Here is a 25834-nt window from a genome sequence, read left to right as displayed (position 1 = left end):
GTTTTCTACCAGCCCTTCTAGAAGCATGCTGTGAGGATGCAGGCGCAGTGAAGAATTGCCAAAATACCCACCCTACCTGCATGGACAAACCGGTTACGGTGGGGAATAGCCAAACCTCAGGTAACAGCTTTTATGGCTGAATACATATTACGCTCTTTTTATATTGTATGTTGTTATGCGTTGTTATTCTTCACTCCAATTTTAAGATGGTGGGCAGTTTCATAAAAATGATTAGAACAGGAAAAGACAGCCTTGATTATGACTGTAATTTTGCTAATTCTTGAGTAGCTGTGGCTTTTTATTAAATTCAATTTAATGTTGTGGATTCTTTTAGATGTATCATTAAATGCAATTTTGTATCAACATACGTAATATATTGTATACGTATTAGATAAACCCAAACTTATCATAAAATGAAACTATTTTTATTCAGTAAATGGTGTCATTAATAAAATTCAAGCAAGATGTTAATTTGCGTTTATGTTTAGTTATTATTAGTGTTTTGCATTCTTATTTTATATTTTTGTTATTTCTGTTTTGATGTATGCTGTGCTTAGCTAATTTCCCAGGCTGTATGGATAAAACACAAACTTAATTCATGGGTTCAAATGTTTACTACTTGAATACTTTCCTATGCAAAATACAAAATTTACTGGAAAGAGATTTTACATGAAATCAAAAGCAAAAATACCATACATCCTAGTTTCCATATTTAAAAATAGCAATATTATCTATTAAATTAACTTTGGTATATGTATAATGACATGCCACATTGTGGCAATTTATATAGTGCTAAAATAATGAAGTCGGAGCTTTATCTTACAGTGTATGTAAGTGAAAAAACGTTTTAATGTCATGAAATTCCATGTTAACTGGGTAAGTACCTTGGGGTCAGACATGCGGAAGCCGCGTCAGTGGGGGAGGGGACCGCTTGTGTATTGTGTGTAACGAGAAGTTTCGTCATACGGCTGAAATACTGCCTACGAAAGTAAACATCATCAGAGTGCAAGAATGATACACCCATTACCACAAGGAGACTCTTCAAACAGCTGGAATGACAGCAGTTTGTTTTGTTTTTTTTACATTGGTAAAAATCGCAATGCTGAAATGTCAGTGGCTGCATTAAATGCACAGCCCAAAGTCCCCTCATAGTCCTGAAATTATTATTTCACCATTGATACAATCCTGAACAACAGGACTGTATTCTGTGTACATGAACATCCCCATAGTGCTGGAATGACAGTTTACCTGTACAACTAGAATCAAGATAGCACTGAAATGACACTCACTGTATACTGTGCACAGCCATAATCATAATCAGAGTACTGAAATGACACCAACTGTATACTATGCACAGCCATAATCATAATCAGAGTACTGAAATGACACCAACTGTTTATTGTGTGCGTTCATAATTACCATCATAGCTCTGTAATGAGACTGATTGTATACTGTGTATAACCATAATCATCATTATAGCGCTGGCTTCACACTGACTATATACAGTGTCGACAGACTACTAATACTGGAGGAAGAACAGTCTTTTGTTATTAGCACCATATAGATATACAAGTCTATTTGTAGTTTAATCAGCGTACTGACCAAAAACAACCTTGAGCTGCCTTTCCTAGCACACATTAAGGAATAGGATTAGATACTGATAGCTATTTATTTTGCTTACACAAACTTAATCAGCCTTATTGTAATTTTAAAGGCCTGAGACATGATTTGGGCATATGAGGATGCATATGAGAATATTCTAAAAGTGTTCCCCTTCCGTAACCCTACAGGAATTAACTTTTTAATTTTACAATCATGAAGTTTTTTTTGGTCCTTCATCAGTTATTTAGGGGGCGTCACATTGACGACTCACATGGAAGTAAGTGAAGAAGAAACTGCTCCGCTGGTGAACCGGGAGAGGATGGACAGCCACAGGTCAAGCTCTGGACTTGGGCTGCAAGTCCATCTGTACTTCAGCCCAGCTCAGAAGGATGAAATGACCTTCTGCATAGCCTCAGGACAGATATCTGCGGAGGACATCTGCACTATCGCTGCCAAGGAGTGTGGTAAGCTTGGCAATGGCTGGAAATTTCATAAAATTAACTGGCCCATTTAGAACTAATGAAGTATAAGCCAGTACAGAAAACATTATCGAAAGCTCAGCAAAACTATGAATGTGTAAATTCCTCAGCGTAGTTCATACAATCCTAAGTTTTCACTTCAACGTTTCCTTGCATTCTTTTCCTATGAAAAAATAAATGATTTACAAACTAATCAGACACAAGCAAAAGTGTTTCTTTAAAAAAAACTTTGAATTTTTGAGAATTTAACAATATTTCAGAATTAACTGAATGAAGTATGCATAGTATGTCAAACAAAATGACAGTATAAGAGGTAAAAATAAATATAAGTGTGAAATACAGACATCCCACGTCTCCCAGGAGCTCCCTGAGACCCGCAAATAACGCACAATGTCCTGGAACTCTGTCGTTCCGCTGTTCAGCAGTGGTAAAATTAGCTGGCAAGAAGTTATACTGCTGAAATCAATAACCCTAGGGTGGAATGTCTGGATGATGCCTGCCTTTCATGCATATCCTGCCTTTTCTCTTTGTTCCACAGGAATCTTGCCCGTGTACCACAGTTTGTTTGGCTTGGCTTCTGAAGATCTCTCATACTGGTTCCCGCCTTGCCATGTTTTTAATTTGGATGAATACTTAAACCTCACCGTTCACTACCGAGTCAGGTCAGGCTGTCAGTTCCCTTGAAAGCACAGGATTATCTAGAATTGTGTTTGTCAGGATCTGAAGTAGCTCTGTCATGTTGTGTTTTATGTTATACAAATAAACAAGCACACTATATATACACAATACTGTGCAAAAGTCGTAGGCCAACAAAAAATATTTCAAAGTTATTTATCTGGGCAGTAAGGGTACGTCTGCTCAGAATACAAACACAGTTTAATACAGTTTAACACAGAAAAACACCACTTCGGTTTCCAAATCTCTCCACAGGGAAACTTGACGTATTTGTTAAATTTTACCACCAGCTCACTTGATAAATTAAACTGATGAGGTATTAATCTGCCAAAAGTCAAGCTGATAAACACTGGGTGCATTGGGTGGTCACTGCAGTCTGTCACACTCTTGTACAAACTCCTGAATGTTACACCTCTTCATTAAATTCTAATTTACTGTATTACTATCAATCATGAGCAGTCTTGGGGTTTTATCTTCCTGAATGTTTACACTTTTTGTTGATACAGTGATCCCCGCCTATCTCGGAAGTTGCATTCCAGACCCATTAGCGATAGGTGAAAATCCAAGATATAGAAAGACCATATAAATAATTATTTTTTTATAGTTTAAGCCAGGGGTCACCAACTCCGGTCCTGGAGGGCTACTATCCAGTAGGTTTTCTATCCTACCTGGCTTCTGATGAGCCACACTAGTTCTCAGGTAAATACCAGGAGCAGGTGTGGCTCATCAGAAGCCCGGTAGGATAGAAAACTTACTGGATAGTAGCCCTCCAGGACCGGAGTTGGTGACCCCTGGTTTAAGCCTTAAAATACCCCTCCCACATACTTTAAACACATATAAACTTATTAAAACACAATTTGCAAAGATTTGATATGTGGATGTCGGGCTAAGGATATGACTAACATAATAATTATAATAATATGTAATGTATATGTACACATATATATACACATCTCTCTCTCTCTCTAACTCTCTGTATACGTAATGGAATTTGTAAAAATAAAAACATTTTAAGCTCAGTATGGGTTCACAAAAAGTTTGCTCAGAACAATCGGACCACCAACAAGATACGCGATGCACAGAGAACTGTGATGCGTCAGGGAAAAATCTGCGATATATCGGGGGCACGATAGCTGAACCGCGATATAGCGGGGGATCACTGTATACGGCTCCCTTGCAGGCAAGGGAGCTTACTGATATAAGTAAAAGTACGGAAGCTATATGGGTAAAATTAGATGCTACAAACTCAAATAGCCTAATTGTCGGTGTTTGTTACAGAGCACCCAATGTAGCTGCTGAGGAAAGCAGATTGTTATACAGTGATATTAGGATTATGAGCAATAAAAATGATGTGGTAGTTATGGGTGATTTTAATCTACCGGGGATGCAGTGGGACATTGTTGCTGGCTCTTCTGAAAATGAACTTGACATGGTGGAATTAGTACAGGATTGTTTTTTTACTCAGTTTGTTAACACCCCTACCAGGGGAGATGCCATTCTTGATCTTGTTTTGTCTAATAACCAGGACAGGATTGGTAAATTAGATGTTTTAGAACCACTTGACAGTAGCGATCATAACATGGTTAAATTTGAGGTTAAGTTTAGTGCCCGAAGAGCAAAGTCCAAATCAAAAATATATAATGTTAGGAAGGCTAACTTCAATTGTATGAGATTAAAACTAGAAACTGTGAACTGGATGGAGTTAATTAACAAAACTGTTGAAGAGGCATGGGGATTTTTTAAAAGCACATTATTGCAAGTACAAGAGGACTTCATACCTGTTTCTAACAAGAATAAATCAAGGAAATTGCAACCTAGGTGGTTTAATAGGGACATAAAGTATAAAGTAAGGAGGAAAAGGGCTTTGTTCCAGAGATGGAAAATAACTGATGATGACATAATAAAGCAAGAGTATCTAAATCTACAGGCTGAATTAAAAAATGACATTAGACGAGCTAAAAGGAATGTCGAAAGGAAGATCGCATTGGAGGCTAAGGATGACGTTAAAAGTTTCTTCCAGTATTTTAACTCTAAAAGAGCTCTAAAAGCTGAAATCACTAATCTGCAGGATAGTAAGGGTCTTATAATTGAAAATGACATTGACATAGTAAATGAGTTCAATGATAGTTTTGCACGGGTATTCACTGTTGAGGACACTAGTAACTTACCAGTTCTTATTACTAATCCAACATCGTCTATAACTAATATATATATAACTGAAGCTGATGTTTTGCAAAGCCTAGCTAAGCTCAAAATAAATAAATCACAGGGCCCTGATGGCATCTTACCTATAGTGTTAAAAGAGATGAGGGATATTATTTGCCAACCCTTAACATTACTGTTTCAAAAATCCTTATCTGAAGGTGTGGTACCTTCTGATTGGAAGCATGCCAACATAACGCCCATTTTCAAAAAAGGGGATAGAAGTAATTTGTCAAACTATAGGCCAATCAGTCTAACTTGTATAACTGGTAAAGTTATGGAGGCTATAATCAAAGAGAAAATGGTAGATTACCTGGACTCAAATAACATTTTGAGGGATAGCCAGCATGGATTTAGGAGAGGTAGATCCTGTTTAACAAATCTGTTGGAGTTTTTTGAGGAAGCTACTCAGGAAGTTGATGATAAGAAGGCCTATGATGTCATCTATTTAGATTTCCAAAAGGCTTTTGATGTTGTTCCCCACAAGAGGCTCTCACTTAAACTCAAAGCGACAGGTATTTTAGGAACTGTAGCGACTTGGATTGATAACTGGTTAACGGATAGGAAGCAGCGAGTAGTTATAAGAGGCTCGATGTCACAGTGGGCCTGCGTTCATAGTGGGGTACCGCAGGGTTCAATTTTAGGACCACTTTTGTTCCTTATTTACATAAATGATATAGACACCAATATATACAGTAAACTGGTGAAATTTGCAGATGACACCAAGGTGGGTGGTGTAGCAGATACTGAACTAGCGGCTCAGCAGCTACAGCGGGATCTTAATTTAATTAGTGACTGGGCCGACACCTGGCAGATGAAATTTAACATAGACAAATGTAAGGTACTCCATGTAGGGAGCAGAAATATAAAGTACAGGTATTTTATGGGACCTACTGAAATAAAGGTAGCTGATTATGAGAAAGACCTTGGTGTGTATGTTGATGCTTCCATGTCTCATTCTCGCCAGTGCGGGGAAGCAATAAAAAAGGCCAATAGGATGTTGGGGTATATCTCCAGGTGTGTGGAGTTTAAGTCAAGGGAGGTAATGCTAAGATTATACAATTCCTTGGTGAGACCTCACCTAGAATATTGTGTACAGGTTTGGTCACCATATCTTAAAAAGGACATAGCGGCCTTAGAAAAGGTGCAGCGTAGGGCCACAAGAATGATTCCTGGTCTTAGAGGAATGTCATACGAGGAAAGGTTATTTGAGCTAAATCTGTTCAGCCTCAAGCAAAGGAGACTGAGGGGGGACATGATCCAGGTCTATAAGATTCTAACAGGTTTGGATGCTGTTCAACCGAATAGTTACTTCAGCATTAGTTCAAATACAAGAACTCGTGGCCATAGGTGGAAATTAGCGGGAGAACATTTCAAACTGGATTTAAGGAAGCACTTCTTTACACAGCGTGTAGTCAGAGTATGGAATAGTCTTCCTGATAACGTAGTGCAAGCTGAATCCTTGGGTTCCTTTAAATCAGAGCTAGATAAGATTTTAACAACTCTGAGCTATTAGTTAAGTTCTCCCCAAGCGAGCTCGATGGGCCGAATGGCCTCCTCTCGTTTGTATATTTCTTATGTTCTTATGTTCTTATGTTCTATATGTTTGTTAAGTATATTTAGGCATTTTTAGAATTCAGGTGTCCTGCACTATTTCTTTGTATAGCAAATTTAAAAAAATTTGAATGGAGTTATAGTGACCATGCTAATCTGTCGTAAACAGGAAACTGAAAGTGGGCTGTAATGATTTTCGACAGACTTCTTAATGTTGCATTGTGCACTCTACATCTGCGATTTCACAGGTTCTTTTTCTCAGACTGGTTTGGACAGGGAAGCAGGAAAACATATCGTTATGGTCTGCCGAGAAGCCGCATCAGCGCAGTGCTGGACTACAGCGTCATCGGTTATCTGTTTGCACAGGTACTGTACGCAAAAATGTTATCATGTCGCATCTCTGAAACCATTTCAACTGTAAGGTCATAAATGGATGTAAATATTTGCAATTTTTATGAGTTTTATGGTGACTTTCAAAATGACTGATTATACTTGCATAAAACTTTCAGCCCCTGGACTCTTGGTGATCCACATGGTTAGCGAAGGCTGCTCTCCTTTATAACTGATAGGCTAACACACACAGTAGGAGAGAACTGCATGACATCATCTGCATGACATCATCTGCATGACATCATCTCCCCAACTTACTGTTCTTCCCAGCAAACCTAATAGCATGAAAATGTGCACAGCATGGCTTTTCCCAGACTAATAATAACTCTGCCGTCTCTCTTCAATCTAGTGTTTTGCGGTTAATTCTACGGTCGTCTTCTCTGATTGATTTGAGTTGTAACCTCTTCTACTCATCTTTTTTTTTAACTGAATGACGTCATCTGAATAATAAGAATTCTAAGACATACACTAAATATACATTTACCTGATTTTTCATATAATTTGAGGTGGAAGTTCACTAACATACTGCTTGGCTTGTGACTGCAGTCGCGCAGTGACTTTGTGAATGGGAAGGCGGATGTGTCCCCCCCACTCAGCGTTAAGGAGGAGTGCCTGGGTTTGGCCGTGCTGGACCTATGGCGCCTGGCCGAGGAGCAGAACCAGAGGTGCCTAAAGGACATCTGCAAGACGATCAGGTAAGGGGGGAGAAGGGAGCAGGGGACCGAGTAAGAGCGCCGGGTACGGGGGGAGAAGGGAGCAGGGGACCGAGTAAGAGCGCCGGGTACGGGGGGAGAAGGGAGCAGGGGACCGAGTAAGAGCACCGGGTACGGGGGGAGAAGGGAGCAGGGGACCGAGTAAGAGCGCCGGGTACGGGGGGAGAAGGGAGCAGGGGACCGAGTAAGAGCGCCGGGTACGGGGGGAGAAGGGAGCAGGGGACCGAGTAAGAGCGCCGGGTACGGGGGGAGAAGGGAGCAGGGGACCGAGTAAGAGCGCCGGGTACGGGGGGAGAAGGGAGCAGGGGACCGAGTAAGAGCGCCGGGTACGGGGGGAGAAGGGAGCAGGGGACCGAGTAAGAGCGCCGGGTACGAGTAAGGTTTGGGGAAGTGCACATATTAATCAGAATTTACTTTAGCTGTGAACTATCACTCTTTATGTTACTGTTTGTAAAGTGAAGCAGCACACCTAAGTTAAAAAATGACTGAATCTTTATCCATCCATCTGTCAATCTACCTCTCGTTCAGTTATAAGTCATGTCTGCCTGAAAGCCATCGGCAGAACATCCAGCAGCTGAGCCGTCTCACTCGCTTCCGGATACGCAAAACCCTGAAGCACTTCCTCAACAAGCTGGGCCGCTGTCCAGCGGGGGGCCACAGCCTGAAGCTTAAGTACCTGATGGAGCTGGCGGCTGTGGAGCCCAGGCACGGCACCGAGGGCTTCCAGGTCCGCACCCCAGGCTGCAGCTCGCTGACCACAGAGCCCACTTCCAAGTCTCTGCTAGTCTCTGGGGAGATGGGCATCCAGAGCCGAACCCCAGGCACGGTAAGGACAGCCTCCCCCGATATGCCGAATGAGGAACTGAACTACAGCAAGCGTCCTGATCTGCCGTCATGGTGACAGATATCCTGTTGAATATTAATCATAAGTGGAGGCTGCTGAAATAAGCACAGCAGAAAGTTACATCTCAAACAAAAACAATAATTTTCTCCCAAGGCTAAGATCATGATCCTCTTGACAATTCTGTGCTACTTTTTGGTCACACTTTCTAATCCCGTCACCAGCGAGACGTCTGTTGTTAATTACTGTCTCTTGTCCATGTGATACTATTCAATTTGTAACTTTACATTAAGCGCTCCTTCCTTTTGGCTGTGCATCTGATTACAGGACTGGCAAACCTTCTGTGATTTTCCGGAGATAACAGAGATCAGCATGAAGCAGGCCTACCTTGATCAGGTCCCGCTGGAGAGCAGAATTGTCACGGTGACACGACAGGACGACAGACGCTTGGTTAGTGAAACTTTCTAAATGAAAAAATTGTATTTCCCTTTTTATTGTGGCTTCTGCCCTTTCAATGCTCCTCTAATGGGGCTGCATTGTGATTCCTGCCATATTTTACTTCACGGAATAAAGTACAAACCTCATTTCCAGAGAGGTTAGGATATTTTCTAAAATGCAATAAAAACAAAAATCTGTAATATGTTAATTTACGTGAACCTTTAACCGACCAAAGTATAAAGAAAAGAAAGGATTTTTGTAAATATATGCAAGTTACAATTTGATGGCTGCAACACACTCAACAAAAGTTGGGACAGAGTTAAAATAAGATTATATACAGTATAAATATCCATATTAAGCATGTTAACTGGTAGCAGGTGACCTATAATTATTGGGTATAAAAGTAACATCCATCAAGTCTTTGCAAGCAAGGATGGGTTGTGGCTCTCACCTTTGTGCCAGAATTTGTGATAGAAATGTTAGTCAGTTCAAAAGAAAATTCCACAGCACAAGATTGCAGAAAATTTCGGTCTTGCGACATCTTTAGTACATAGTATTATGAAAGGATTCAGAAAATGCAGAGTCATGTCAGTGCATAAAGGGCAAGGTCAGAAACCACTGTTGAATGTCTCTGATCTTTGAGCCCAGACGCGGCACAGCCTGTAATCCTACTGTGACAAATACCTGGCAGCAGGAGATCATCGGAAATCCACTGTCCCTTAACAAAGCCCATTACTGCATCCAGAAATTCAATTTGAAACTGTATTATGCAAGGAAGAAGCCATACGGCAACTAGACCAGAAACGCCGGCCAGTTCTCAGGGCCGAGCTCATCTTAGACGACTCTGAGGTGTATATGTTGCCATCAAGGCAATGTCTCTTCCTGGGACATACTTATTTCAGCAGGACAATGCCAGACCACATTCTGCACGGGCTACAACAGCATGGCTTCATAAACACAGAGTGCAGGTGCTTGGCTGGCCTGCTGCCATTCCAGATCTATCTCCTGCTGAACATGTATGGAGCATCATGAAGAGGAGAATCAGACAACGGCGACCGTGGACTGCTGAGCCGCTGAAATCGTACATCACAAAAGGAAGGAGCGCTTAACAAAATTTCCAATTTCAAAATTACTACAATAAGTATCCTGATTGCCAAAACGATTAAAAAGCGTTATTAAAAAGAAAGTTGATGTAACACAGTGGATAATGTGTCTCTGTCCCAACTTTTGTTAAGTGTGTTGCGGCCATCAATTTATGACTTTTTTGTATATTTACAGAATACAATTAGGTTGGTCAGTGAAACTGTTGAAAATCTTTTCTTTGTACATTTGTCAGTTATATCAATAAAGGTTCACCTAAATTAACAAATCACAGATTTTTGTTTTTATGTTTTTATTGCATTTTAGAAAATATCCCAACTTTTCGGAAAATGGGTTTTGTACAATAATTTCACTTAAATATATTTCATTGATTTATTGTTTTATTGCTTGTAAAATTCTGACATTTAGAATGAATTTTACAAGTAATCAAACAAACTTTTAAGAAAGTATTGGAACCTCAGTCTGTGATGGGTTTGCCCTGCCTTGCAATGGCAAAGATCATGACACTGATGAAATATGCCACAATAAAACTTTAATTCCATCATGAACATGGTTTGCCTATAATTATGCCTTTATTTCATTTAGAGGATGGGTTCTTGGTGATTCCAATAACAGTATTACCGTGACTCGAATGAATAACCATCCATCCAGTATAGGACTCAATGTAATATGTAAAATTTCATGTTTCCACTGTTTTATATTTTTTGCTACACTAACTGCAGATTCCATGTCCGTCTTAAGCCACTGAGAGTCACTACATCACTTGTCAAATATGCACTATGCCTTGTTTGACATTGTTGACTTTTTGTTATTTGATGTTGATTGTTGACAACATACTAACCTTTTCTTTGTCGTCAGCTGAAAGAGTGAAATTGCCCGTAGGATCATCGTGATAAAAGTAATTATATTTTTGGTCACCAGGAGGCGGAGTTTCAGACACTGTCAGAGGCACGGTCATTTGTTGCTCTGCTTGATGGCTACTTCAGGCTGACCACAGACTCTAGTCACTATTTTTGCCAGGAAGTTGCTCCACCCAGCCTGCTCCATGACATTGAGTGCCACTGTCACGGACCAATCACGTAAGGCCTCTTGTAGCTTAATATTACCTAGCACGTTAAATGCACCTACGCACATCTGTATCTTGTAATTCAATTTACTGATAATGGCCGCTGTCTTTCTGATGAGTGGATGGCAGGAGGGAAAAAAATATATTAATTAAAATATTAATGGGAGGAGAAGGTAATGAGTCCTTCTGATATCGCAGCACTTTCTGTGTTACTGAGACGTCCAATGAATTGTGCTTTAAGCAACAGACCATGGGGACAAGTTATACGGTGTACATGTCCCTCATAGATTACTGCTTAAAACACACTTCACTGGATGTCTGTTATTTAGCTTTATAGACTAATTATTACTGCATCATTGGGCCCATTGTAGTTTGAATAGACACGTTAGTAACGAATAATGCAAAAGAGCTCACAACATGCTTGTCTTTCATTCATTATTTTTTCCTGTTCTTTCCCTTCCTCTGTGTCCGTAAGCTTAGAGGCTCTTTAGCCTGAACTTCATCATACGTGCCTGTTTAAGTTTCACTGATATTTTTTATAATGCTATTTATTCCCTCATTAGCAGTTTGGTCATAAATAAATCTTGCAGCAAAGTTTTTAAAATGTAAAAATAATATATCCTGTAGATCCTTTGTAAAATAAAAAAATACGGCTTTTAGACTTTTTTGTGCAAACGGGCCCTTTGCATTTCATTTGCTTCTTTTGCTCTGCAAGGTCCGAATTTGCCGTACACAAGCTGAAAAAATCTGGTCCAAAAAGTGGCATGTTTCTTCTGCGACGGAGTCCTCAAGACTTTGACAAGTACTTTCTCACTGTCTGTGTTCAGGTATTAAAAAACTATTCATTCAAGAAATTCATCATTAACAAAGAAAATTTAAGATGCATGAACAGTTTTTCAAAGGAAATTTATCCTGGTAACGCAAAAAACAACAGATGCTGAGATGTTCTAATATATTAAAAGTAGATGTATGGTACATTACAGGCCTCTGAGCTGTTCAATTACTGACAATTTAATATTGATTAGGTATCTTCCTGGAAATAAATATTGCCAGCACATGTTTTGTTAGAAGAAAACTAGCTTCTCTGTAGCTTGTTGTTTCACCAAAATGACCAAATGAGGTTGCTTCCTTATGTAGGATTGATTAAGCAAGTTAGCTGCAGAAATTCTAATAATTGGGCTACTAAGATGTGTGATTCTTCTTCAGACACCTTTAGGGATGGATTATAAGGACTGTCTGATTGTGACGGACAAAGGATTTCGCCTCTCAGGAGTCTCCAGCTCCTTCCCCAGCCTGAAGGCCCTGGTTACATTCTACCAGGAGAATGAACTGCTTCTGGCAGATCTCCCCACCAAGCTGGGAAGGTGCTGTGCACCTCGACCAAAAGGCAAGACATCTCAATGCGAACAAACATTTCTCTTCTACATCCAGAGAGGGGAACTGTTGCTTTGGATTATATACCTGGCAATATACCTGCAATACTGTTGCAAAAACAGTATTGCAGGTAACGATCTCACCGAATTTGGTGGATTCTGCCCCTCAGCTGTCGTCGTCGCCATCATCTCTCTCTGACCTGAGAGCAATCCAAAGCTTTCCCACATTTTCTGTAGCAGGGGCGAAATTTCCAGCGCCCCAAAACCATTTAATTCGGCGATGCTGATAGGCCAAATCTTTATTATTTTCGCCTAGCAACCATACACGATTGGCTATTTCGCTGCACTTTTGGGGCGCTTTGATGAGCGCCCAAGAAGAGAAATGATTGGTGGAAATCTGTCGGTGGAAATTCACTGTTGAATGAGAGTCAGTCGGTGGAAATATTGTTTAAATAATTCAGATTGCATGTAGGCACACACTATTAAGTAAAACTGACATTGATAAAAAAAAATATATATATATTTTTATTTTTATATATTTTATATTCCCCCCACATCTGGGAGGGCGGTGTCCGAGCGCCCCCTATGGGCCAGCCGCCACTGTTAAGTAGCCTAATCAATAAGGAGAATTTAGAGAGTTCAGCAGTCAGATATTCCAGAAGGGCGAGTAGCGCTCCAGGTGTGGCTCTGCCGCAGACGTTAATGGCCGTACCAATAACAGCAGTAGTGTGCAGTACAATTTTGCAAATAAATTTGTCACAAAGTGTTTCATTAAAGGACATACAATAAAGCTCAGTTATATGACTGTATAGTGGGTTCAAGACCTTCTCCTAGTGAATAATTTTCATACACACCAGTTTCATGCAATTTCCTTTCAGATGATAATATAATCTCTAATCTGTTAAAATGTTTTTGTAAGCTCAGGCCATGTTACAATGAGGTGCATTTCAGAGCTAAAATCAAACACCTTTGTAAAGAGGGAGTATCTGTTCTGCCAAAGGCAAAAAAATTCATTTTGGTCATAAGAACATAAGAACATAAGAAATTTACAAACGAGAGGGGGCCATTCGGCCCATCAAGCTCGTTTGGGGAGAACTTAGCTAATAGCTCAGAGTTGTTAAAATCTTATCTAGCTCTGATTTAAAGGAACCCATGGTTTTAGCTTCCGCTACACTAGCAGGAAGACTATTCCATACTCTAACTACGCGCTGTGTAAAGAAGTGCTTCCTCAAATTTGTTTTGAAATGTTCTCCCGCTAATTTCCACTTATGGCCACGATCATGATGCTAAGTAAAGCAGCAGTATTCAAAATGGACAAATTATACTGCTGCGTTTGATCCTATTTCTTAAAAGGTTTTCAGTGAAAATGATTTACTGGCTGAGGGACAGTATTGCCTGGATAGAGTCAGAGTTTTCTTTCACTGATGTGATTTATGGTCTTGATTTTAGTTTCTTATTGCAACAATATAACTTAAAACAATTTTCATAAAAAACGCACATTGTAACCTAATGTAATTTGTGCCATTGCTGCAGAGCTCACAAACATGATCATATTGCGTAACGGTTCCAAGGCAGAGGAACTGGGCTCTCCTGCCATGCCGAGACGAAAAGCTAGCAGTGTCCAGTTTCACATGATCAAGAATGAGGACCTGAAACTGGTGAGCTGTTCCTGAGAGCCTTTACCAGTTAGCAGTTTGTAACATGCTGTCCATCCATTCCCCAATCTTACAGCGGCTTTCCCAGTATGGAGCTATGCAATAAAACGCTAAAACAGATCATGAATGAACACAGAGATAACATAAGTTAATGATTTGTGACACCGGTTGATGCAAGAATGTTTTTGGCAGGGAGAGAGTCTGGGACAAGGAACTTTCACACGGATTTTCAAGGGTTACAAAAGTGACGTTCGGGATGGAGAGAGAAACACAGCGGACGTTCTGATAAAAGTTCTAGATAATGCGCATCAAAACTGCTGGGAGGTGAGTAAGCAGTATTATTGGCTTAAAAATTAAACATGAAGTTATATGTCATTTCTCAGAAGTCAGCAGTAAGGTGTTCAGGAAAGGAAGGTGCCTGAGCCGCCTTAATTGTGGCAGCGTGTGACCCAGTGGGCTAAGCCTGTGTGCCTGTAATCAGAAGGTCGCCAGTTCTAGCTATGAAGAGGAAAAACCGGATTTTAGGCCTTCTAATTTTAGTCCTCCTTAATTTCGTTGAACTTATTTATTCTTTTGAATACTGTGAGCCAAACACACGTTGCAGTGGGTTATCTCATCTGCCCTCAGCTGCTTCTATGGCATGTTTGTCACTATAGTTTGTGTGAGTCAAATTATCTAAAGAGCGCTAATAGACATTTTTCTGTTTAATGACTTGCCTTGTGTGATGGTTTTATCCAGGGAATCGTTTGAATTTCAGTTACAAATTGCCTGCTATTATGAACTCATCAGATGATGTTGGGAAGGACACTTAATAAAAAATAATTGAATTAACTAAAATTAACCTCCTGCTCCCAATCTTGTCATGCAGTCAACTTCAGAATTATTGGCAACCCTCATGACGATTAACCATTAGCGTATAAGATGAATCACAAATGTGATAAGTGATATTTTGAACTTTTAATCTCATTGGCTTTACCCATTCATGTGTGTGACCACAGATAAACAGGAAATGGTCCATAGACAACAAATGACTTTCTGTGCAACAGAAGGAAGAGACATTTTTTTCACCAAGGATGCAAATTTCTTTGGTGTTAAGATATTATTAAGCAGTACCAATAATTTTGCTCCATATTATCCCTGAAGGAATTATTTTTATTTGTTAAATGGTAGGCAATTTTTTTTACACATTTTCAGGGATATTTAGAGTCTTACATGTTTATTTCATTATTTTGTTTTTACTTTCTATGGGGTTGCCAATAAATCAGTAGTTGACTCTATATGTAACAATATACATGCAGCAGGTTGTTTTTGTGTAGTTATTTAGTAGTAAGGTTATGTGGTCTTATGTTAGTTAAACCCTTTAATACAGTGATATTATTTCTTAAGGTAGAAGTGGAACAGCCAGTAATGTTCTATGCTAATAATAGCCAATTCAGTCTCTGCTGCTATAGGTCATGTCACCTTATGTTTGTTGCAGTTCTTAAATGGACTGCATTTATATGGTGCTTTTCTACTCCTACAAGCACTCAAAGCGCTTTACAACTCATGCCTCACATTCACCATCCACACACACATCCACACACTGGGGACAGAGGCTGCCGTGAGGCGCCAACCTGCACACCGGAAGCAATTTGGGGTTCAGTGTCTTGCTCAAGGACACTTTGACGGGATCAGGAGGAACCAGGGCTTGAACCTGCAACCCTCTGGTTGCCGAACGAAAGCACTACCTCCAGCACCACCATCTTCAAGTTCACTTTACTGTCTACTCTGCTTAGCTTTGACTCTGCTTAATGTACTCTTCTTGTTTTCTGGTAGACTTCAATAACTGACAAAGCCTGCAATATGGAAATCATTTAACAGATAAATGCAGAGGCTTGAAAGTACATTTGCCTGACATTTCCTGCTCTGGGATAATGCTGGTGCATGTCCTGCGTTACAGGGACAGTAGGATAAGTGCTGATCCATTGTGAGGCACAATAATTTCACCCATTAGCTGGTCTAACATAAATCGGTTAAGTAAGACATTCCACTGATTTTACTAATATGGACTGCTCACATTTACTAATATGGATTTTGCTCTTATTCACTGCAAGGTTTGTTTTGTTAGTTTTAATTGGCCACGGTACTAGGCAAATGTGCAGGCAAAGCAGTGCAGTGGTTTCACTTATGTTTTTTAGGTCTCCAACAAATGATGCCACGGCAAAGAAGCCGAGTGCAGGAAACGTTTACTGTTTGCCAAGAAGACACCTTTAGATGTTCCAGACACGTCTGACATCTAGAAAAGATTTCCAAATAATTCATAAATAGATATTATCTGCCATAGCCCTTCTTACCACATAAGGGTGGGAACAGTCTGTTACGCAGTTATGTAGGAAAACGTGCATAGCATCTCATTTCATACTAACTGTATTTATTGTCCAGATTCAGTTTGCCTTTAGTACATCAACACTACCAGTGTTTTAACCTCAGCCCACACCTCCTCGTCCCATGATGCAAGCTTTGTTAATTCAGTTAACAGCTGACTATATTTCCTCTGAGATCGTAATGATAGGAGATAAAAAATTATAGTTTCGGCAGGTGTATTGCAGCTGGTTACTGTGTCAACACCTTTTACAGATTTTCCACGTGTCATTCTCTACCTTCCATCTGTCTTCCAATCAGCTGTGACTGCCAAGTGTTTCATGTCTGGCCTGCAGAGCCATCCAAGCTCACAGCCTGAATCGGAGGAGCACCCCCTCACTTTAATGCATTCCAGCAGCATATATCACTGAATTATGTAGCTCAGTCAGTTACAGATCTAAGTCCAGAAGGTTATGGGTTGAAATCCTGTGACTGGCAGAGCAGGCATGTTACAGTTGGGCCCTTGAGTTGGGCCCTTGAGTTGGGCCCTTGTAAATAAGAATTAGAGGTTAATATGTGGATGGGGAGCCTATTCAGAGTATCTTAATTCTTACTGAGTTTTTGTCCTTGTCTTCTTCTAGTCATTCTTTGAAGCTGCCAGCCTCATGAGCCAGATTTCACACAAGCACCTGATTTTGGTCTATGGGATAAGTGTTAATAGATCTGAGCGTAAGTTACCCTCCCACATTTGCTGTTTTTCCCCTTTCAGCCACAGCTCACCTTAACTTGTCATACTGGTCTTTTCTGATGGACTTTTCAGTTTAAACGTTAGCCTGAAGTTCCTGACTTTTCACCCTGCAGACTTAATGGTGCAGGAGTTTGTGAAGTATGGAGCCCTGGATCTGTACCTAAGGAAACACCAGGGATGTGTTCCAGTCAGCTGGAAGCTGGACATCGCCAAGCAACTGGCCTGCGTCCTAAACTTCCTGGTGAACAAGCCGCACGAACACGTTGATGCCTGATACCTTTAATTAAATTAGAATTCCAGAAGCACGTGTGTGTGAATTAACACAACATTCATGCTGTCGATGTCATATGCTAGGAAGAAAAAAAGATCGTCCACGGCCATATTTCAGCCAAGAACCTGCTCCTGGCCAGGGAGGGGGAGCCGTCCACTGGCAGCTGCCCCTTCATCAAGCTGAGTGACCCTGGCGTTAGTGTGACGGTCCTCGAGAGAGACGGTAAAGCGCTTTGCCTCTCGATGGCCAGTGAAGCAGCAAGAGAGCAGCACAGACTTATAGCCTGAACTGTTGGCACCTTTTGTGTTGGGACTGCAGTGACTCTAGACAGGATCCCGTGGGTGGCTCCTGAAGTCCTGGAGATGCATGAAAAATTGGGCTTAGATTCTGACAAATGGAGCTTTGGGACCACACTGTGGGAGATCTTCAACGAAGGGAAGCCACCTCTGCAAGGCTGCGACCCCCAGCAGGTAGGGGGCGCTAGCTAAACAAGCTGGACAAACACTACAGAATGAAGTGCCTGTCAGTGTGTCCTACAGGCTACGTGAATGTCACTAAATCTCTGTTTGTTCTGCTTATAGAAACTGCTCTTCTATGCTAACCATGAGCAGCTTCCCTCCCCAAAGTGGACAGAGCTGGCCGATCTGATTGGCCGCTGCATGGATTATGAGCCTGCTTTGCGTCCTTCTAGCCGTGGAATAATCCGGCAGCTGAACAACCTCATTACTTCAGGTATACTTCCTTTCATCTGTGTCCATCAGAGCTTGTCTAAGAGATATCTCATCTCCATCAAATGGCACTTTACCTGCTCTACCCTGCAGATTATGAGCTTTTAGACCCAGGAGCAAGTGCAGTCTCTGATAAAGACAGCTTCTGGAGAACAATGAACATTTCTTACCAGGAACAGCTTTCCCTGTATGAGGAACGACATCTGCGCTACATCAGCGCCCTTGGAAAGGTAGCGTTCCAGCTAATGCTGGCTAAAGGCTAATTTCCTAATGCTGTACCCATACCTGCAAAAGTTATGTCAAATCTACTCTTTTCACTTAAATTTGCAGCTGTTTGCAAGTCTATAAAGTGGACCCCTAGCTGACCGTTCTATCGTGGCTGTGGGTTTGTTTTTTAATGTTGTCAAGCTCTGGTCTGAAAATACAACAATTCAGGAATTTATGTGGCAAAACTGATTGAATGTTAGACTCAGTGATCAATTAAGAGAATATGTGTTTAGATGGTAGCATCATAATTAAGGCACTCCCCCCCATCTCTGAAGTTCTGGAACCTAGTTCCTGGTTCCGGGCCATCTCGTCTGTGAATTTTTGTATCTCCGGGTCACTTTCGTGTGTTGCTGTCACGCCACTTAACAGGAACCGGGACCTTTGTGCTAAATAAGCATGGGATACACAAAAAACTCGTAGGTTAAATTTAACGCATTCACATGAAACTGCACCGTTGCGTCAAAACAATTGCGATAAATAAGTTGTTTTGTTAGTTATTTGTTAATTTTCGATTTGGAGATCCATCGCAAGTCTCTTAATTAACTACTCTGGCAAGTTGCACCACCGGCACCGGCAATATTAGACAAAAGTATTTCGGTTATCGATCACATTTTCCGAGGCAGAAATATGGACTAACAAGGTATTCCTGTAATGCATTAAATGTAATTAAGGTGCAAAAATAATTCCATCTGCGGCCGTTTTGGTTCCACACCAAGGGTGGTTCTAGATATTGAAAAGACCAGAGGCTGAGTCAAGTTTGCATGGGGCTTGGTTTTATTATTTTTTTGTTTGTGTTTGAAGCAAGATTGGAATTGGGGCTAAAATACTCGCGGAGCAATAGAAGGGCAACCGTTAACACCGCAATTAAGATGGCAAGAGCCTAATTATGCAACAGCCTATTTATACAAAAAACATTTTATTTTCTTCAAAGCTTCAGTTGTAGTCTGAATACTTGTCTTTGTATAGTATAGCATATAGCATTCATCTGCGTTGTGTTCATTTTCCACTAAACACACTCTGACGCCGTGTCTTGATAGCAAATGAACAAATTAAAAATCAACAGATTTTGTGTAATTATACACATTAAAAATATCCGGGTTACATATATATAATGGTAAATTTAAAAAGTAAAACGTTCACTAAATCAGAATATTTAATACGCGCCGCTGCCTTCACGCAAGGTATGCGGTAAAAGGCTCAACTGCGCAATTAACGCGTGGTGACGTCATGCCAAAAGTAGCATCTTAAGCTCGCTAATGGATAATAAAGTTAAGAAAGGCTGAGAAAAACAAATAACAAAAGACAGGAGTGGAATGTCGAAATGAGCCGACAAGGAGACTCTCCTTCCAAAACAGGGGAGGGCACCTGTGTTATTTGGAACTGGGTAGGTTTTAAATAATCCGACATGGAGCAAACATGCCCTTCAGGAAGTTCCGGGAGTCTCTCGATCGTGACGCCCGCTGTCCTCCGAAAATTCTAGATAAGCTTTGTTTTTCAGATGTGCTCTTCATCTGAAAAACAAATGTCCGGGATATTATATATAATTTGCGGGCATCATGGAGCCGCTGTCAACATGCGTGAGAATCCTGGAACTTCCGGGAGAGCTGGGATGTCTGCACCGTCCGTTTGTCAAATTTGTTCCTTGATGCTTTCATTTGCGTGTCTTTGTGTTCCCTGACACAATTTGGCTCACAGCTACCATGCGACCGCAAAAAGTGTTCTTTTTGTACAGCAGAACTGGTCATTTTAGTTTTGTTGTAGAGCATAAAAGTTAATATCAAGATCTTCAGACTATTTGCATAATAAATGCTGTTGCGACTCTCCCATGTCTCCCATTTGAAAATATATCCCTTATATGCACTTAATATGTTGTCAAAATATTTTCATTTACATAGATACGCTACTCCTTCCAAAACCTGGGAAAAATAGTAATACCGTGATATAATATCATCACCGTGAAAAATAGCATCATGACAATTTTAGGCCCACCCCTAGGCTACAGCCCCAAGTGATGCAGCCTGACGATGCCCAAGCCCCACGCACTTTCCCCCACACTTCCGTGTAACTAGTATTCTCTGATGTGTCCATGGTGTCATAATCACGTGACCAACAAATGGTCGACACCAAGCTTAAAGTGTAAAGTCAACTATTTCAGCAGAAACAAGTGCAAGATGGCTGGGAATGAAAACTGTACAAACACTGCTTAGCAGCTTGAAACAATCTGAAAAAAAACTGTACAAATAAATGTCATCAGAGAGAGAATCTATTAAGTGTAACATACAAAAACCGAGCATCTAGCAATCCAAATAAAACCACTTCAATGAGACAGTCAGTGGTAACTTCAATGGCGATAGTGGTAATATGGTCTGTGTTAAGAGGTGATGTTAATTGAGGTGTTTCTGGAATTTAAGGGAACTTCTGGGGTCTTAAGATGTTGTCAGGGACCTTGTAGACTGGATGTAGTTGGGTAGCTTGTTCTACGTATAGAAAGTGTTTTTACACAGTGAAGGAGTCACATAACATTCATGTAAGAGGAATATGAGAAGTACAGCAGTGTTGTTAAATTTGGCCTTATTTTGGGGGGCGGGGGGGGTGGCTCGGGGCCTTTGTAGTGAATCAGAGTCTCTGAATTGGATGGATAGTTATGTTCTGATGTGTAAATGTCGTCTTCTGCTTATTGTTTATTGAAAACCTGATTTACCATTGAAGTGTGCAGGAAATAATTTAAGCGGTATGTGCTGTCACACCAAAATAATTGCTTCTTGGCACAAACACCTGCACTTTTTCCTCAGATGAAGATGCAGTTTCAGTGTAAATGAGTGTTTTCTCCCATGTACATAAGTCAAAAAGGGCTGCATGCTTTGTTCCCTTAAGCATATTCTCCCATCGACTCCAGTCTGTGGTTTAAATGCACTTAGGCAATTTACGCGCTTCGGGCGAAGAAACGCCAAAATATGGGAGTGCTGCATGTAAATCACCCTTAAACACATCCTGCTACTAATTTAAGCGCATTTTTCACTATGAGGTCGATTCTCCCATCAAGTACTCAAGTCAAAAAAGCATTTAAAAAGTCGTGTGCATTTGAGTTAAGCGTATTCTCCCCTCATCAGAGCAGACAAGCCCAACCTGAAAAACAAGACGCGGCTATTCAGGAAGTTTAATTCATTTATCAAGAAAAAAAGGGGTTTACACCCTTGATAATTTTACTTGCTGCTAAAGTTATTGAGGGTCTGAAACCTCATTTTGTCATGCTTTCTAGGGCAATTTTGGCAGCGTCGAGCTGTGTCGCTATGATCCTCTGGGAGACAACACAGGGGAGCTGATTGCGGTGAAAAAACTGCAGCCAAATAAGCAGTCCAGCATGGCAGATTTTCAGAGAGAAATACAGACCACCAGTTCCTTGCATTGTGACTACATTGTGAAGTACCTTGGTATTTGCTACAGCATGGGTAAGTGAATATATCGTGCAACTTCTGTATGTAAAGAGATGGGCAAGAAACTTAAGTACCATTTACAGAACCAAATGTAGTATTTAAGTATGGGAAGGGTATACTGTATACCCTGAGATCCAAGTCAGTGCTTGGTGTTTCTGAATACGGTTTCCTTTTCAGTCTTAAATAACAGAAAAGGGAAAAGGTGAATGCAGTAGAGTGGGTGCCCTTCCAGAACACGGAGCTGCAAATCTCAGAATTGTCTGGATGAATATCCTTGCTGACTTGTATTATGCTGTGTCTTTGCGCATAAGTATGCATGTTTTGTGACCTCCTTTACATTTACCGTCAGGTCGCCTAAATGTAAGCTTGGTGATGGAGTATTTACCCAACGGCAGTCTGATTTCATACCTGGAGAAGAACCGGGAAAATGTTAGCTGCAGAAGACTACTTCTCTTCACTTCTCAGATCTGCAAAGTATATATCTATGTTTTTTATAAACACATGAATTAACCCCCAAACACAGATTCGTAAGTGGTCTTGTAGAAGCCTGTGTTTCTTTATCTGTATATATTCTATTAAATGCATGCGGTATTATTGTTTTCACTGTCACACCTGCCTTGTAGTAAACATAAGATAGATTTTGTTTTAGCCGACCAGCTGAGTTCTCTGTGACCGTGACTCTTTACATTCAGCTGGAAGGGTGAATTCTTGGCCTGGATTTGTACTTTTTGGAGCTGAACTCCATCTCTGGTGATTAGCAACAGCACTTTTGTTACCGTCAAGCCTTCTGTTCGCACAGGGGATGGAGTATCTACAGAGCATGCGTTACGTCCATCGTGATCTGGCTGCTAGGAACATCCTAGTGGCCAGTGAATCACTAGTGAAAATTGCAGATTTTGGGCTCACCAAAATAATCCCCTTTGACAAGGACTACTACCGGGTGACAAAACCAGGGGACAGTCCAATATTTTGGTAAGTGTGAAGAAATTTTTAACTTCGCAACTATACATGAGGATATTTTAACCAAAATGATGTTTAACTTTGTTCATGGTGGCAAATGCAGGTATGCACCAGAATCAATCACCGAATCCAAGTTCTCTCACAAATCTGATGTGTGGAGTTTTGGCATCGTTCTCCATGAGCTCTTTTCCTATTGTGAGCACAATCAGAATCCCAAAAAGGTGAGTTTGTCAGATGCTGATTTATTTATTATACATTTTGGTCCTGCTCAGTAGATAACCTACATCAACAAAAGGCACATTTCTGATGTGCAAACCCTTCAGAGACCCACATTCCCTCTCAAGCACCTTTCTCTCCCTCCACCTTTACAGTTATATCTGCAGAAGGTTGGAAAGGACATGCAGATTGCCTCCATCTCGATGCACCTTGTCAGTGTCCTTAAGGACAAATGGAGACTGCCAGCTCCCCAACACTGTCCACAAAGGGTAGGACACAGGAAACCTGTGTGAAATATGACCATTTATGCTCTTAGTTTTAAGCAGACAGGAGGCGGAGATGAACTCACACTGCTGATGTGGAACGCCATGTACTCTGCAGGTGCACAGCATGATGCTGAAATGCTGGGCTTTCTGCCCTGAGGAGAGACCGTCCTTCACCAACCTGGCAGAAATGATTGACACCTGCATCCAGGATGACAGAGAGAGCTCCAAAGGATGAAATGCTCTAATCCACTCCTGACAGCTTATTGAAAACCTTTTCTACCCATTTGTAGCATTTCTGTAAAATATCTTTCATGTATTATTTAGTGATATTCAGTGATTTTCATATTACAGTGGAATCCGCTTATAGTGATCACGTCTGTCTGAGTGAAATTGATCACTATAAGCAGACGATTGTTATAGCAATTTTTTTTAACATACAGTACAGCTGTTTCAAACGCTTTTCAAATTACAGTATTGCCAAATTAAATTACCGAACTATGTATAATTCAAATACGCTATAATACTGTGGCGCCGGCGGCATCTGCATGTCCCAGCATGCCTTGCGAGCGCGTGTATATAGCCCATGTTTGTATTTTTTAGTGTAGGTACCTATTACTAATCCAGCGTCGTCTATAACTAATATATATATATAACTGAAGCTGATGTTTTGCAAAGCCTAGCTAAGCTCAAAATAAATAAATCACAGGGCCCTGATGGCATCTTACCTATAGTGTTAAAAGAGATGAGGGATATTATTTGCCGACCCTTAACTTTACTGTTTCAAAAATCCTTATCTGAAGGTGTGGTACCTTCTGATTGGAAGCATGCCAACATAACACCCATTTTCAAAAAAGAGGATAGAAGTAATTTGTCAAACTATAGGACCTTGTATAACTGGTAAAGTTATGGAGGCTATAATCAAAGAGAAAATGGTAGATTACCTGGACTCAACATTTTGAGGGAAGCACTTCTTTTTTCTTTTTCTTTTCATTTTAAGGAAGCACTTCTTAAATATTGTATGTAAAATATAGCTTATTGTAGTTTCGTCGTTGCATCTCGGTGGTTTGTTTTTGGCAGTTTATCATAAGCTTCAAGGAGTCTAAATGTGTCATTGAGAGAAAACGACATTCTTTTTCCCGTCATGTTTTCTGTGCGCGCAGCATTAGCCTCGGGTAGCTAGCCAGACACAGACGGGTTACCGCAAGGCCACAAGTTAAAAAACATAAGAATAGTGTAGTTTTTAATTTTTTCCGTATGTTGTCGTATTAAAAGACCCAAAATGAACACTGTAAGCAGACTGCTTGATTACTATAAGCAAATTATTGAAACAGTATTTGTACAGGAATGATTCTGTCCCAAGCTTTTTGATCCATATATGCGGTTGATCACTATAACAGTGATCACTATAAGCGGGTTCCACTGTATTTCCATATTTAATACATTGTGGTTGCTGCTTCATTATATGCTTTATACAAATGATACACCTTTTTAATATTTTATGTTGTTGAACCATTTAATGATAACATTCAAAGTTTATATGTATCAGATTAGCATGTTGTATGAGGGACATTCATATTAAGTGCTGTGGTTACAGTCATGTTTAAAATATTTTTTCTAAAGCATTGTATTTATGTTTAAGCATTGTATTGTGCCTTTATTTCTGAGGTTTTGAAAGCAATTTTCATTCTTTAACTCTTTATACTATTATTTCAGTATTTTAGAGAGATCTACACAGCTAAAAGAATAGTAAACACCAGCTATTCAAAATCATGCTCTTTATTCAAGGTTATAATATTGTCAGATAGTATAAATGGTCAAAAATGTACTCTCTTTATACATTAAAATGGACTATTCGGTAATATTTCAGGAATAAACTTTTGAGTTTAGAGATCAGAGGAAGGACTGATTGCCAAGAAAGTGTAACAGGCCTCCCCAATAAAGCAGAGCAGTCTCTCTGCAGCTGGTCTTCCTCCTTCCTATTCATGGCTGTGCTGTGCTTCCCAGAATCGTATTATATTGTTTACATTTTTTGAGGTTACACTATATCTGTTTCTCAGCCTGCGTCACGGGGACGTCCACACAGTCCCAAGTTTTTGCTCCCTCTCAGCTCCTTGCCAGACAGTCTACGTTTTTGTTCCACCTCCCTACCAGAACAGAAATGTAGACTGGTTTTCCTCGAGGGCCAGTTTGAGAAACAAAGTGCTATATTACCAAATGTATGTACCCACCCCAATACAGGGATCACCTGAATGGGTGATCATACAGAAGAGGTGTGTTAGCTTTTAACCTGGCACTGTCATACCATCCCATCATTCCAAGAAGTCTGTTCATCACATTTACTACCCTACTGCAGCTGTCCTGGCAAAACACAAGTGAAGCGTTTGTGACGATCAACAGGACCGGGAGCAAGTTCAGCTGCAGACCAGTAGCACACAAGATCACAGACAGGGACCCAGCAGCAATACCGACCTGACTGGCAGCAAATCCCACCTGCAATGTTCTAGCATCTCATGGA

The 25834-nt window shown here is 40.5% G+C and overlaps 1 protein-coding gene across 2 annotated transcripts; it reads left to right on the top strand.

Moving 5' to 3' along the window:
- jak3 (Janus kinase 3 (a protein tyrosine kinase, leukocyte)) lies at window positions 1-25278 on the top strand. 2 transcript variants are annotated; one of them, XM_023843947.2, is made up of 24 exons: window positions 1-120; window positions 1843-2066; window positions 2620-2743; window positions 6761-6878; window positions 7449-7597; window positions 8144-8441; window positions 8784-8906; window positions 10917-11074; window positions 11777-11888; window positions 12268-12448; window positions 13968-14092; window positions 14282-14413; window positions 17071-17158; window positions 17291-17418; window positions 17532-17670; window positions 17767-17918; window positions 18030-18180; window positions 18270-18406; window positions 21703-21892; window positions 22227-22351; window positions 22677-22849; window positions 22941-23058; window positions 23209-23322; window positions 23435-25278. In XM_023843947.2, the coding sequence occupies exons 2-24, from the start codon at window positions 1874-1876 to the stop codon at window positions 23552-23554; spliced, it is 3348 nt and encodes a 1115-aa protein (XP_023699715.2). In that variant the 5' UTR covers window positions 1-120; window positions 1843-1873; the 3' UTR covers window positions 23555-25278. The 2 variants fall into 2 exon arrangements, with proteins under 2 accessions (XP_023699715.2, XP_072555764.1); XM_072699663.1 differs by lacking the exons at window positions 1-120; window positions 1843-2066; window positions 2620-2743; window positions 6761-6878 and adding an exon at window positions 6889-7047.
- The last annotated feature ends 556 nt before the right edge of the window (window positions 25279-25834 follow it).

Source organism: Paramormyrops kingsleyae, chromosome 15, assembly GCF_048594095.1.
Source record: "Paramormyrops kingsleyae isolate MSU_618 chromosome 15, PKINGS_0.4, whole genome shotgun sequence".
NCBI lineage: Eukaryota > Metazoa > Chordata > Actinopteri > Osteoglossiformes > Mormyridae > Paramormyrops > Paramormyrops kingsleyae.
The sequence above is the reverse complement of the archived record's forward strand: the minus strand, read 5'-3'. Positions and strand labels throughout refer to the sequence as shown.